Source organism: Pristiophorus japonicus, chromosome 3 (assembly GCF_044704955.1).
Source record: "Pristiophorus japonicus isolate sPriJap1 chromosome 3, sPriJap1.hap1, whole genome shotgun sequence".
NCBI classification, from domain to species: Eukaryota; Metazoa; Chordata; class Chondrichthyes; family Pristiophoridae; genus Pristiophorus; species Pristiophorus japonicus.
Genome location: NC_091979.1, coordinates 189,310,094 through 189,326,065, shown reverse-complemented (window position 1 = coordinate 189,326,065; position 15,972 = coordinate 189,310,094). Strand labels below are relative to the sequence as shown.

At 41.3% G+C, this 15,972-nt stretch overlaps 1 protein-coding gene across 4 annotated transcripts in view; it reads left to right on the top strand.

Moving 5' to 3' along the window:
- LOC139260041 (double-stranded RNA-specific editase 1-like) overlaps nucleotides 1-14,047 on the top strand; it is a 407,611-nt gene extending 393,564 nt beyond the window's left edge. For all 4 annotated transcript variants that reach the window (XM_070876120.1, XM_070876117.1, XM_070876118.1 and 1 more), the window contains 2 exons: nucleotides 7,498-7,676; nucleotides 9,294-14,047. In XM_070876120.1, coding sequence (XP_070732221.1) covers nucleotides 7,498-7,676; nucleotides 9,294-9,470 — 356 coding nt within the window. In that variant the 3' untranslated portion in view covers nucleotides 9,471-14,047. The remainder of the gene's footprint in view (nucleotides 1-7,497; nucleotides 7,677-9,293) is intronic.
- The last annotated feature ends 1,925 nt before the right edge of the window (nucleotides 14,048-15,972 follow it).

The window sequence follows — 15,972 nt, the reverse complement described above, 5'->3', positions numbered from 1 at the left end:
CAATTGTCTTAAGGAAGAGAGTGTTCAAAGACCAGGCCCTCAAATCTGCCACCAAGCTTATGGTCTACAGGGCTGTAGTGATACCCGCCCTCCTGTATGACTCAGAGACGTGGACCATATACAGTAGTATACCACCAACGATGTCTCCTCAAGATCCGACAAGTACCCTGGGAGGACAGATGCACCAACATCAGCGTCCTCAACCAGGCCAACATCCCCAGCATTGAAGCACTGACCACACTTGATCAGCTCCGCTGGGCAGACCACATAGTTCGCATGCCAGACACGAGACTCCCAAAGCAAGCACTTAGCTCTGAACTCCTTCACGGCAAACGAGCAGAAACGTTACAAGGACACCCTCAAAGGCTCCCTGATAAAGTGCAACATCCCCACCTGGGAGTCCCTGACCAAAGGCCACACTAAGTGGAGCAAGTGCATCCGGGAGGGTGCTGAGCACCTCGAGTCTCATCGCCGAGAGCATGCAGAAATCAAGCGTAGGCAGCGGAAAGAGCGTGCAGCAAACCAATCCCACTCAACCCTTCCCTCAACAACTATCTGTCCCACCTTCGACAGAGACTGTGGTTCTCGTATTGGGCTGTTCAGCACCTAAGAACTCATTTTAAGAGTGGAAGTAAGTCTTCCTCGATTCCAAGGGACTGCCTATGATGATGATGATACACCTCAAATTACTGAAGAAATACCTCCAACGATGTCTCCGCAAGATCCTGCAAATCCTCTCGGTGGATAGACGCACCAATGTCAGTATTCTCGATCAGGCCAACATCCCCAGCATCGAAGCACTGACCACACTCGACCAGCTCTGTTGGGGGGACCACATTGTCATATGCCCGATACAAGACTCCCAAAGCAAGCGCTCTACTCTGAACTCCTATACGGCAAGCGAGTCCCAGGTGAGCAGAGGAACCGTTTCAAGGACACCCTCAAAGCCTCCTTAATAAAGTGCAACATCCCCACCGACACATGGGAGTCCCTGGCCAAAGACCGCCCTAAGTGGAGGAAGAGCATCCGGGAGGGTGCTGAGCATGCAGAAAACAAGTGCTGGCAGCGGAAGGAGCCTACGGCAAACCAGACTCCCCACTCACCCTTTCCTTCAACGACTGTCTATCCCACCTGTGACAGAGACTGTAATTCCCGTATTGGACTGTACAGTCACCTGAGAACTCACTTTTGGAGTGGAAGCAAGTCTTCCTCGATTTCGAGGGACTGCCTATGATGATAGCCTATTTATCTCGTACCATTTAAACCCTTCTCAGCTGTGAGCTTTTGTGTAAAGCCCAAAGTCTTTTGTCTGTTCTGTCTGGCTGAGTATGACCCTTGTGCAGTCATGACCCCCGGACTTCCGTGCAATCGTAAATAAGATTGATTTAATGTGCACATGCAGCTGCTGAGAGATTGGAAAAGATTACCATCTATCTCAAAAAAATGCTAGGCCTTGCAAGCAGGTCAAACATCATATCGGAAAATAGCCTGATTTGTAGTCTGGCAAGAATTTCAAACAAGGAGACTGGCGACTGGAAAAGGAACCTGCTATGTTGGACTAAATGATGGTGCTTAAAGGTATTGAACTAAGTCAACTATGTCCAGGTTGTGAGCTGCTGTTGATGCAGCTTTTAGAGCCATTGCAGGAGTTGGTGTCAAGTGTTATTGTTAACACTTCCTCTTGGAAGTAGAATCTGAGAAGCATAGGAGTTTGCCAGAAATTGTGCAGTTTGGATGAGGATTTTGTTTGAGTATCCGTTTCTGTATAATGAGATAAGGAGAAGGATGTCTAAGATTTTGAATGCATGTTTTACATTTATGTACTGCAGTAGTTAACCCTGTTAAAATATACAATTCATATATTGTATTATCTTCATTGTTGAGTAACATGGCTCATACTCTGTCACTGTGAATTCACTTAGAAATAAATTATTTTCTTTGGAATTGGAAACCATGGGATTGATTTTTGTAATGGGAGCAAGTTATTGAAAACCTCTACATGGAGGAGGTCTGCTCATATTTGGTCTGGAATACACAGTTGTTACAGACACCATATTAAATTTCTGGAGGGTCAGTTCTTGGAATTAATGTGTGGTTTGGTTTCTGATTGTTTTCTAACTTTTTGTGAATGTACAATTATATATCACAAACCTTTTACTTTCAAGGATATGTTTGTACTGAAATTTTAGCTTTACAGTGAAGTGATTTCTGCTTCACTGTAAAGCCAATGTTGCAATATAAACCGAAGTCGGGACCCAACCCGAGTCTGGAAAGAGGTGATGCGATACTCTGAAGAAGGGAGTCTTTTCATTATTTAGGTTCAACACCAGTGTGGTTCAGACATTGCCTAGTGGTGCCTCAGGATTCCTGGACACTTTTTAAATCTACTTAAAGTCGATTTAAATGTTTAGAGGATACTAACATTCTTGCCACACTCTTAAAATGTGTAACTTTTAACCTCTTGGAGAAGAGCTGTGTGTGCGTGCAGATAAACATGTGTGCTCACAGTGGGAAAACCACTGTCTTAACCAGCTGTTAGAACCAGCTTCTGCCTTGATGGAATTGATAGAACAGTTACCAGTGCCTGTAACAGGTATGTCGGTGAGGACAAAGGCAATTAGGTACTTACCCCAATACAGCTCGAGTCCAGCAGTTGCAACCATCACAACTCAGCCAACTCTGGTGTTAAAACAGTTCATCATTTTGTTTTTTCTTCGTTCATGGGATGTGGGCGTCGCTGGCAAGATGAGCATTTATTTCCCATCTCTACTTGCCCTTGAGAAAATGGTGGTGAGCCGTTGTCTTGAACTGCTGCAGTCTGTGAGGTGAAGATACTCCCACAGTGCTGTTCGGGAGGGAGTGCCAGGATTTTGACCCAGCGATGATGAAGGAACGGCGATATACTTCCAGTTCAGGATGGTGTGTGACCTAGAGGGGAACTTGGAGGTGGTGGTACCCATGCACCTGCTGCCCTTGTCCTTCTAGGTGGTAGAGGTCGCGAGTTTGGGAGGTGCTGCCGAAGAAGCCATGCCGAGTTGCTGCAGTGCATCTTGTAGAAGGTATATACTGCCTATCCCTTAATACCTTTGGTTAACAAAAAGCTATCGATCTCAAATTAACAATTGATCTAGTATCAATTGCCGATTGCAGAAGAGTTCCAAACATCTACCAACCTTTGTGTGTAGAAGTGTTTCCTCATTTTACCCCGAAAGGTCTGACTCTAATTTTTAGACTATGCCCGAGTCCTAGATTCTCCAACCAGCGGAAATAGTTTCTCTCTATCTTACCCTATCTGTTCTCCTTAATATCTTGAAAACTTCGATCAGATCACCTCTTAATCTTCTAAATTCTAGAGAATATACCCTAATTTCTGTAATCTTTCCTCGTAACTTAACCCTTGAAGTCCACGTATCAATTTGGTAAACCTACGCTGCACTCCCTCCAAAGCCAATATATCCTTCCTACGGTGTGGTGCCCATAACTGCTCACATATGCCCGATGTGGTCTAACTTCTACCCCCTTGTATTCTACTCCTCTAAATATAAAGGACAGTACTCTTATCAGCCTTTTAAAATAATGTCTTTACCCGTTCGTGACATTTTAATGATCTATGTAACTGGACCGTCACTGTTTTGGGAAAGTACCCTGTTCTATCCTTTTTCGGTCCAAAATGGATGACCTCACATTTGCTTACATTAAAATTAATTTGCCACAGTTTTGCCCATTCACTAAATCTATCAATATCCATTTGTAATTTTATGCTTTCATCTACACTGCCTACAATGCCGCCTATCTTTGTGTCATCGGCAAATTTGGATATATGACTTACTATGCCATCCTCTAAGTCGTTAATAAATATTGTTAATAGCTGAGGCCTCAACATAGATCCCTGCGGGACACCACTAGTCACATCCTGCCAATTTAAGTATAGGTTGAACCTCTCTTATCCGGCACCCTTGGGACCTGGCCTGTGCCGATAAGAGGATTTGCCGGACAACGGGTGGTCACGCCGACCCTAGTGTTGTCAGCAGTACCTGGTAAGTTTTCAATGTAATGGTTCATTTCGGGCAGAGACATAAACTCTCGGAGCAGCGGGGTCAATGTGTACCTGTGGGGAACGTCAGTGAAGTGTCACCGTGAGCTGCAAGTCAGCCTTGAAAGAACATAAGAACATAAGAAATAGGAGCAGGAGTCGGCCATTTGGCCCCTCAAGCCTGCTCCGTCCACCATTCAATAAGATCATGGCTGATCTGATCATGGACTCAACTCCACTTCCCTGCCCGCTCCCCATAACCCTTTACTCACTTATCGCTCAAAAAACTGTCTATCGCAGCCTTAAATATATTCAATGACCCAGCCTCCACAGCTCTCTGGGGCAGAAAATTCCGTAGATTTACAACCCTCTGAGGAAATAAATTTCTCCTCATCTCAGTTTTAAATTGGTGGCCCCTTCTTCTAAGACTATGTCCCCTAGTTTTAGTTTCCCCTATATGGAAATATCCTCTCTGCATCCAACTTGTCGAGCCCCCTCATTATCTTTATAAGTTTCAATAAGATCACCTCTCATTCTTCTGAACTCCAATGTGTATAGGCCCAACCTACTCAACCTATCCTCATAAGTCAACCCCATCATCTCCAGAATCAATCTAGTGAACCTTCTCTGAACAGCCTCCAATGTAAGTATATCCTTCCTTAAATACGGAGACCAAAACTGCATGCAGTACTCCAGATGTGGCCTCACCAATACCCTGTACAGTTGTAGCAGGACTTCTCTGCTTTTATACTCTATCCCCCTTGCAATATAGGCCAACATTCCATTTACCTTCCTGATTACTTGCTGTAACTGCATACTAACTTTTTGTGTTTCATGCACAAGGACCCCCAGGTCTCTCTGTACTGCAGCACTTGGCAATTTTTCTCCATTTAAATTATAATTTGCTTTTCTGTTATTTCTGCCAAAGTGGATAACCTCATATTTTCCCACATTATACTCCATCTGACAAATTTTTGCCCACTCACTTAGCCTGTCTAAATCCCTTTGCAGATTTTTTGTGACCTCACAATTTGCTTTCCCACCCATCTTTTAATCATCAGCAAACTTGACTACATTACACTCTGTCCCTTCATCCAAATCATTAATATAAATTGTAAATAGTTGAGGACCCAGCACCGATCCCTGCGGCACCCTCACTAGTCACTGTTTGCCAACTGGAAAATGATCCATTTATCCCAATTATCTGTTTTCTGTTAGTTAGCCAATCCTCTATCCATGCTAATATATAACCCCCAACCCCGTAAGCTTTTATCTTGTGCAGTAACCTTTTATGTGGCACCTTACCGAATGCCTTCTTGAAATCCAAATACACCACATCCATTGGTTCCCCCTTACCCACCCTGCTTGTCACATCCTCAAAGAACTCCAGCAAGTTTGTCAAACATGATTTCCCTTTCATAAAACCATGCTGACTCTGCTTGATTGAATCATGCTTTTCCAAATGTCCCGCTGCTGCTTCCTTAATAATTGACTCCAGCATTTTCACAACGACAGATGTGAGGCTAACTGGTCTACAGTTTCATGCTTTTTGTCTGCCTCCTTTTTTAAATAGGGATGTTACATTTGCGGTTTTCCAATCTGCTAGAACCGCCCCAGGAAATTTTTGTAGATTACAACCAATGCATCCATTATCTCTGCAGCAACTTCTCTTAAGACCCTAGGATGTAAGGCATCAGGTCCAAGGGACTTGTCCACCTTTAGTCCCATTACTTTACCTAGTACTACTTCATTCAATTTCGGCAGCGTTTACAGCGGAATATAAATCCTTCCAACTGATGTCAAGTCCAACGTGTGATCTTGAGAGTTTGTTTTAGATGATCTATCTTCATTGTTTTAAGCATTAGTACAGAGAGCCTGCAATACTTCAGCCGACTTTGGCCTCTCAACTACAAAACATGCCTAATCGTCAACATCAGTTTTTAAACAAATAAAAAAAAATCAACCATGTATGATTCACACACAAAAAGAGACAGTGAGAAAGAGAGAGAAATGGAAGAATGGATTCTAGTTGGATTAAAACATGATAAAACTACAGGTGGGTAAAATATGTCTTTTATTTCGCTAACTCATTCTGCTTGGTGGTAATGAAACACGATTGGCACTGATGACTGAAGCAATGCACTTCAACACGCAGATCGGACACATCCCCGCCAGCTCTCCTGTCTGTGTAGTACATTTGAATAAAAACGAATGAAATAAACAAGGCTACAGCTAGTTAACACCCTGGTCTGTATTCCCTACAGATTGTGAGGAAAAAAAAGAAACAGGCTCGGTGGGTGGGGGGCTTGATAGTGAGTCCAGAAGTCTGTAAAGTGCCTAAACAAAGGGTGAGGTGCTGTTCTTCGAGCTTCGTTGTAACAGTGTAGGAGACCGAGGGCGGAGTGGTCAGAGTGGGAATAGAGTGGAGAATTAAAGTGACAGGCGACTGGAAGCTCAGGGTCATACTTGCGAACTGAACGGAAGTGCTCCACAAAACGGTCACCCAATCTTCGTGTGGTCTCTCCAATGTTGAGGAGACCACATCATGAGCAGTGAATACAGCATACTAAATTGAAAAAAGTACAATGAAATCACTGTTTTACTTGGAGAGTGAGTATTTGGGTGCCTGGATAGTGGGAAGGGAGGAGGTAAAAGGGCAGGTGTTGCATCTCCCATGCTTGCAAGAAAGGTGTTGTGGAAAGGGGAGGAGTGCTGAGGGTGACTGCGGAATGGACCAGGGTGTCTCTGGCTCCCATTCTCCTGCCCTCCCCCCCGGTCTGAGTCTGTTTCTTTTTTTTCTCCTTGTCTCTAATGGCAGCTGGTCATTATTCTGCCATACACACCCTATCTACCCTATCTAGACTAATGTTTTTCTAACTCCTGGCATTACCATTTCAATTCGGCCATTATCCCTTTTGTCTCTCTCTAATCTCCTGTCTTCCACCCGATCACAGACCTTCCCTTTTGTTCTTCACCTCCCCCATTCAGTGCTTGTTAAAAATGTGTTCTTTCCGAACACTCTCCAGTTCTGATGAAGGGTCATCGACCCGAAACGTTAACTCTGATTTCTCTCCACAGATGCTGCCTGACCTGCTGAGATTTCCAGTATTTTCTGTTTTTCTTCCAGATTCCATCATCCGCAGTATTTTGTTTTTGTACAGATAACTATGGAATAGGCTGTTTATGTGGTGTTTGTGTGTAGCTGTTTCCAAGTATGTAGTAGGCCAGTATTAAATTCTGGTCGATAGTAACTCATTTTGTAATAGGTATGTTCAGATATTCTAAAAGAGCAGGTCTTTACAGACTGCGCCTTGTGAGAATGTGATTACATTTTAAAAATTTATGAACGTCAATCTGAAATCCATGATTAAGAAGTTAAGGGGTAAATGCAGCTCTGTTTTATTTCACAGTTTCAACATTTGACTGTTACCTTGACTGAACTTGTGTTGTTTGTCTATTTGTAGGTATTAGTAACACTGAATCACGCCAACCAGGCAAGGCACCAAATTTCAGTGTCAATTGGGTCGTGGATGACCCGGGCCTGGAAGTCATTAATGCCATGACCGGGAAAGATGACATGGGACGCCCTTCTCGACTATGTAAACATGCCCTGTACAGCCGCTGGCTCTGCTTGCATGGAAAGGTAAGATCATCTAGTAGTTTCTCCCCCCATCCCCCCACACACCTATATTTTAAGTTGTTTTCCATTCCAGCAATATTTTTTTTCATTGAAACCTTAGCATGCAAAACTTTTCGATATGTGGTAAAGTTCCTTTCTTGTTATCCTGTTAAGTACTCACTGGCCAGATGCACAATAAAACTCCTCCATCTTGCATCATCAAATAGAAGCAGAGTAAAACTTTGATCACACTGTACTCTGCATTCACGACCACATGAGTAGAACATTCACAATTCCCACATTGTCCACCTTGTAGCTTGTCTGAGTGAGATTGTCAGTTTAGTTCTATCAATTCTTGTTCACTTAAAACATTGTATTTAGGCTGGCTAAACATATTTTAGTTAGAACCCTTCAAGTGAGCAAAGTGAGATGATGCGGTCAATCCAGTCTATATTGTAAATTGTGCAAAAGTACAATGCTCTAATCTACTATACTGTCCATTCCCATGGTTCTTGCATTGTTACTACGCTCAATACATCACTTTCTCTTAAGCCGTTGGTTTCTTTTGAAATGACTGCTTGAAACTGCAATTATGTTGGCTGTTAAATCTGTTTAATGATTTACACTACAACTTAACTGGAGTTGAATCCTAACTACATAAGACCATAAACTTGAATGAGCTGAAATGTTGCACTCAATTATGAAGGGTTTTGATAGAGTAAATCAGGAGTAACTGTTTCCACTGACAGGAGAGTCAATCACCAGAGACCACAGAATCAAGATAATTGGCAAAAGAACCAGGGAAGAGTTGAGAAGAAGTTTTTTATGCAGCGAGTTATGATTTGGAATGTACTGCCTGAAAGAGTGGTAGAAGCAGATTCAGTAGTACCTTTCAAAACAGAATTAGATATGTAGTTAAAAAGGATATTGCTGATATGCCACAGTAACCCATGGATACCCAGTTCGGGGCTGCAAGATCTGTCTTTGGGCTCACCCACAGCAGTAGTGCCACATGACACAATGGAGGTTGCCCTTACTGCGAAGTTGAGACTTTGTCTTACAAGAATTGTGCAGTGGTCACTCCTGCCAATGGACAGCTCGGTTCTTGAAGATAAAATTGAGCATGTTATTTCCCCGTGTTGTTTCCCTTGCCACCTGACACAGTCTAGCTCGGCCATTTATGAGTGTATTAGGTGTGAATCACACGGAAAGCAGACCAGTTAAGGGTAGTAATTTTCCTTCACTGAATGACATTAGTGAGCCAATTGGGATTTATTACAATTCGTTAGTTTTCATGGTCACCGTAACCACTAAGCTACCATACTCATCTGTCTGGTTATTTCAAAAGAAACATTGGTAGCCAAATGGAAACAACACTCACCTTTACAGCAGGTGAGTCTAAGTCTTGAGCTAGCAGGTTCACCAGTATTCAAATTCTCCTTCCTTAGTTCTGATGACTGCAATCGTTATGTCACCTGCAGTTGTTCTGACTAGCAGCATCTCATGGGGAAAGCTATAAAGAAAAGAAAATGGAGGCTTTTACTCTGAATCATTTTATTTAAAACTATTTTCATTTGTGTCTCGTAGTATATGTAATCCATTGTTCTCTCTCCCCACCCTACAATTTTTCCATTCCTACAGTTGCCGTTCTTGCTTCGATCCAAACAGGAGAAGTTCAATTCATACTATGAAGCAAAGCAGGCTGCCACCGAATATCAAGGTGCCAAGGAGCCCCTGATCAAAGAGTTCCAGAAGAGTGGATTAGGCATGTGGGTGAAAAAGCCAATTGAACAGGATCAGTTTGTTCTGTCTGTCTGAGCCCAGAGGAGTTTTGGGATTTTTAAGGATACAAAGCTGCTGGAATTCCATGTGTCAGATGTATTTATTAACTTGTAACTTTAAACTAATTTTTTTTAAATTTCCATTTTATTAAAAAAAAGACGCGTCTCTTTTCTTGGCTACCAGCTAGATTTTTAAAGTAGCACAAAAATCGGTGTAACAATACTTGTTTTAATTGGCGTTGAAACTAGAAGGTAATATCAGTAATTGAAGCCCTCATTGAATTGGGCAGCATTGACCATATTTATGAGCATGTCCTGAGCTATGCTGGTTTACAATATGGTGTAGGATTTCTGGAAGATGATGTTGAGTTCTGTTTCTGAAAGTATGATATACAGCAAAATAACCTGTATAGTCATCACAACTTTTAACATTTAGAACTGGTCTTTATGGGCTATGTTATACAATTTAGCAGTTGTAGTGCAGAGATCTTTGTGAAGGGAGGGAGCATGTGTTGTGGATTCAGATGCGAAGGTCAGCATGCCGATTCATGGCCCACATGATTTTCAGATGGACAGAAGATCAATTAGGTTGTAAATTGGGGGTGCTAGCTTACCCGCTCAAATTCCCGCCATCCACTCCTGTTTCGTGAAGTACTAAATCATACAATTTCTCCCTATCTATGTTCCCAGGGTAAACCTCTACAGCCAAGATAAGCAAAACCCTAGAGAACTGGAATTTAGAGGATAACGTGAGTGCTCCTGTTAAAATCTGGGGGGAGTGGAGGAATCTGTTGGTCCCTTTAGATGAAGGGAAAGTGATGTATAAGCCCCATAAGTAATCAGAATCATCACTGGGTTTGTACAGACAACTGTACTACATTTATTCAGCAGGTTTGGGGTTTCCTTATTTTTAACAGCTGCTGTGTCTATTTTCAAATAAACTCCATTATAGCATATAACTGAAGTGCTGTATGTTTTCTTTAAGTATAGATCATAAGTTTTACTTAAAGACAGAGTACAGTGTTCTTATTTGTATAGATGTATCTCTTCCAAGGTGATGCAATTCAGTCAACTGAGGCGATTCTTGGCTAGTCTTAACTATAAATTGTCCAGGCAGATTCAGCACTGCTTGTGACAATTCTTTCACTAGGAGCAGGAACAGCTCGACAAGAGTTTAGCATAACAAATCAAAGTCCAAAAAAATTGTATTTTTTAAAAAAAGTAATGAAGTGTTGAAGTACATTTTGACAAATTTTAAATTACAGCCTAGCCTAGCCATAAAAGGGATGCTATCTGTCTATATGTGTGCCTGCTGCTTTTTTCCTGTTCTTTCTTCATGCATGACTGTTGATGTGTTTTTCTTTGTTGTGTAAACTGGAATAGCATATGCTTTAATGCAAATGTTCCTTACGTTAAACCATTGTAACTGAATGAAGGCAATTGCTAGTGTAAAGGGTCACATTTTTACTTGACAGTACAACAATCAATTGTATCTCATTAAAGATCAGCGTCATATGTGGCAGAAATAAAACGGGATGCAAATTAATAGTGATTGGAGCACTTAAAAACGTGTTGAATTACAAGTGGAATGATTCTAGTTATATGATTTCATTTTGGGGCTGACAGAGTCTCGTACCTTCAAGATCCTTGACCTGTGGTGTTGAAAGCTCAGTGTGTTGTCAGTGTTTAAGAACTCAAGTTATAACAGATACAGTAAATGGCTGTGGTTTAGTTCCAAGACAGTTACACAATCAGGAGGTTTTGGTGGGAGCATAAACTGAGAGAATGCCTTGAGCACGCAATTTTGGTCTACTCTTTTGGCACTTTTACCTTAATCGATCGGGTCCAGGAGATTGAGATTCAAATGACTTCCATGTTTATGCTGTTGTCTGGCACTGCTCCCTCTGTGGCTGGAGGTCAGCTTGTAAGCAGGAGACCTACTGTATTGCACATCTGCAAGTGTATTAACATCAAGGATGGTTTGAAAACTTTAGCTTTTTCTTAAACTGGTAGACTAGTCATTGTAGCCTTGTAGCCAATACTCAAATTGGAGAGGAATGCTGCTGTTATTTCATGTTAGTCAGTATGGCCATGATACAGGCCTGGGAACCCATGCAGAATAGCATGCTGACATGTGGAACTGGCTCTCCGTGTTTAGCGACCAGAATGGGAGATGCTTAATTCAACACCAGATTGCAAGTCCAAAGACAATGTGGCTTTGCAGTGCTTTGGGAATTCTGGAGCATGTGTCCTTTACTGGAGTGCGGGGATAAGGCGTGTTCACTGTTGACAGTACTCACTCAAGGTCAAAGTGCCCTTTAACCTCACTTGTTATTATTGGTAGCATTATCTATTATACATACATCTGTTTGCTTTTTTAAAATTTGAGCCTTTGCTTAACTGAAAGCTCAGTTGCTGTTGATGCTGTCGTCATGATAATTTTGAAGTGTGCAGAACCGAGTCCATTTTCACGTCTGGCATAACCAAGTGCAAGTTATTCAACATGTTTATGGTTAGATATTCTAAAGCCATTTCATGAGATACAAAATTGCTCATTGCCATGTCTGTTTATATAATATACCTGCACAAATGCATCAGTTACTGCTTTATGAAAATCCTATTTCTGATAGTAAATCAATCAGCAGTGTTAATCCTGCTAGAGCCAACAATTTAGCAATACCTAGTCAGCTATTTACTGCTTCTTAATACTTTTATTAAAACGATGAGGGTTTCTTTTTAGATGGATGAGTTAGTTATGTGTTTGAAGTTCATTCGTGTTAGATATCTTTTTTGTACGGTATTATCATTAGAATTTGTGTCCTCGATCCCAGAAAATTGGCATGTTATGCTTAACTGCTTAAGAGCAAATAACTTAATGCTCCACGTGACTCCTGCATTTAGGGTTAGAGTCTGAACATCACAACGGCAGTATTGATAACCATGCAGCAAGATGCCCACTCCCTCCCCTTTTTGTCTGGGCTGCTTTTTCAACTTCACATAGTCTTCAGTTGAGCCCAGAAAAAACTACGGTAAGTAGAGAGGAAGGTGCTGCAAGCCAGCTCAGGTCACATGGGAATTTTCAGTGGCAATGCCTTTAGGCACATAGGATTCAGTAATGGACCCTGATAATTGTTTAATCACCAGTATTCTGTTAGTTTAGATCTGGGACCAAGGTCTTGGGTGGGGTCCAATATTTTTATGGAATTTCCTAAGCAGGCAAAAGATTTGCCGCACAGTCATCTGGTGGATCTGATTCTTTCAGAATACTTAAATAAGCTGCTCATCTCTGGTGATGATCCCCAAGGGAGATCTTTCTTTATTCCCCAACCAGCTGGACCACAAAATAGCAAGTCTGTAGAAAGCTGATCTGTTGTCTGCCATCTTTAACAGCTGTTTGCTTGGGGTGAATAACCTGGAGTCAATCTACACCTGGCCATGGATGAATGATGGGATGCCACTTGAAAGTTTTCTATTCAAGGTAGCCCAGAGGAAGAAACTGAGAAGTCTCCTGAGTCACATTGCTTAAATTGTACAAGTCAGTGTGGTGTTAATGGATTTGGAGACACGTCCATCTTTCCATGAGGAGAAAAGTAAGAAAAAGAAAAACTGGAAAGGATTTAACTGATTCCATATTACGGTAGAAAATATATGTTGAGATGAAATAGGTAGTTACTGCAGGATATAAAATTAGTCTGGAATGTTGATTTCTATAACTAATATTTTGATGGACAATGTAAATGGGTATCTGATGAATAAAGAAATCAACTGGCAAAGCCAGTCAAATTTCAGATAGAAGTTTTACTGAAGTATTAAAAACAAAAATGGATTTCAAACCTGCACTAATTGGTCATTCCACTCCACTGATATCCGAGTTCGCAAGCCTTTGTGGGGGGGGGTCCAAAATTAGGAGTCAGAAATATAAGATAGTCACTAATAAATCCAATAAGGAATTTAGGAGAAACCTCTTTACCCAGAGAGTGGTGAGAATGTAGAACTTGCTACCACATAGAGTGGTTGAGTCGAATAGCATAGATACATTAAGGGGTAGCTAAATAAGTACATGAGGGAGAAAGAAATAGAAGGTTAGGCTGATAGCGTTAGATGGAGGGGTGGGAGGAGGCTCAAATGAGCATATACTTCGGCATGGACCAGTTGGGCTGAATGGCCTGTTTCTGTGCTGTAAATTCTATGTAATTTTATGTAATTAAGTAGAATATTTATCACCAAATAGTAGAGAAGTAGTACTGTTGTGTTGTCACTTAAAATAGTAGATCTAGTATCCCATAGTCCACACCATGGATATCATCAGATATATTTGCTATTTCACAGTGGCCTTGTCCAGACTGTGAGATCTTATTGTCAATAATGTGGTGAATTCTCTCCACACTAGGAATGTATTGTCAAGTATCTTGTGGTGAGATCTTTCCACATTATGGGGAATGGAGGGGAGACTGTGTGTGTTTTATTGCCTCACAAGGGAATCTAGTCTAATGTTCTCTTCTGTAAGCTTATTTTTGTCACCTTTTTTATTTTAAAAGGAACAATCACTTAAACACAACTTTCATTGTTTTCTGTGTTGTAATTTTTTTTACTCTGCCATTGGAAGCACCTCAATGAATACAATAATTGTTTGATTCACCTTGTACTTAACAAATCAATTGCATTATGGTGTCATCCATTTCATAATGGATAATAACATTCCAACAATTAACAAAAAGTATTAAAATTTAACACCTTTGGTTCTTCTGATTGGCTGAAGAACCAAGGACAACATGAGGAAAAATGTTTTTACGCGAGTGGTTAGGATCTGGAATGCACTGCCTAATATTAGGGTGGTAGGATGGTAAGACTATCGGGGGAGTAGGACTAGCTAAAGTGCTCTTACAGAGAGCCAACATGGGCCGAATGGCCTCCTCCTGTGCTGTAACCATTATATGATCCTATGAGCTCAAAAAGGATCAGATTTTCTAAAATGTTTCTGAAGTGTTCTAAATGCAACAATACACAATTAATATCAAACTGGCTGTTGGATATAATGGCCACAGCGATGCTGTCTTTAGTCACTGGTTATTTGGTTTGTTCACTTTGGAACAGGAGGAATCATATGGTATTCTCTTCCTTCCATTCCCCTCCCCACATTGCCAATCCCAAACCTCAAGTAGTTTGTAGTATTTTTCCAGCATTCGTCAATTCACTAGCTTTGGCTCCAAAATAATTAAAGCCAGCTTCCAGATCAATGAGCAGGGAATTGCCAGCACTTTTGGCCTATTCTGCTGTCATATATCTGTGCATTTGTGCCAGTCGGTTGTTCATTGTCGATAGTGTGATCTATTTTTGGGAAAACCATTAATTTAATGCGATGGGAGGGAACAAGGGAGCAAACGAGGGAGCGCATTTAATTAACGGTCAAATGTTCAACTAGTTTTGAGAGAAAAATCTGCTGTATGATCAAACATAATGACACAAAAGAATCTGTTACTAAGCAAAATTAGTAGATGTTGATCCACTTGACTACTGTAAAGAAAGAAAGTAATTCCATGGGGAAATTGAGGTCGAGCATTTGTTTAAACTGGCAAAATATGGGTAGAACCAGATATGTGCGTGCTGAAACTTTTAGCTGTGGAGTTTATAGCCAGAAGGACTACACTGGTTGAGAACAATGAGGAACCTGTCGATCTGAAATCCATAATGGTTGTTTAGGATATATAACTTGTAAATAAAGCACAATGTCCAGAACTACCCAACCTGACCAGATGTAGGCAAATGTTTTACTACTATTAAATGGTTTGCAACAAAAACACTGACTTTTAATCAACAAAGTCCAGATGAGCATCAGTGAACCATGGAACCTCAAAGAATTATCTAGAGCACAGCAAAAAAAAGTCTTACACTTGTTCTCACCAGAAGCTACTTGGTGTTGGGAAATTTGAGATGAAAAACATTAGATTCAAGTAACCAACATTTTCTGCATCTTCGGTATTGATACTGTGCCAATTTTTTATAAAGCAAGTACAATATGGACATATATTAGTCAGAACTATTACTTCTTTAGAAATTTACCATTGTACGCATCTGTGAAGAACTGAAAATAGTGAAGCTGGAGTAATTCTTTCCTAACATCACCATTTTTGTTTATACATAGATGCATTTAAAATGCCTGGTTATCCACTGGTAAAAAGTTACCAGCACCTGCAGCAACAGGGCTCCAGGGGGAGGTGGGACCAGTACAAACCGGACGGTCTGCACCAGGGCAGGACTGGAACCAATGTCCTAGGGGGATTGCTTGCTAGTGCTGTTGGGGAGAAGTTAAACTAACATGGCAGGGGGATGGGAACCTATGCAGGGAGACAAGAGGGAGATAAAATGGAGGCAGGAGCAAAAGATAGAAAGGAGAATGGTAGAAGTGGAGGGCAGAGAAACTCAAGGCAAAAAACAAAAAGGTCCATATTACAGCAAAATTCTAAAGGGGCAAAGTGTGTTAAAAAGACAAGCATGCAGGCTCTATGCCTCAATGTGAGGAGTATTCGGAAAAGGTGGAC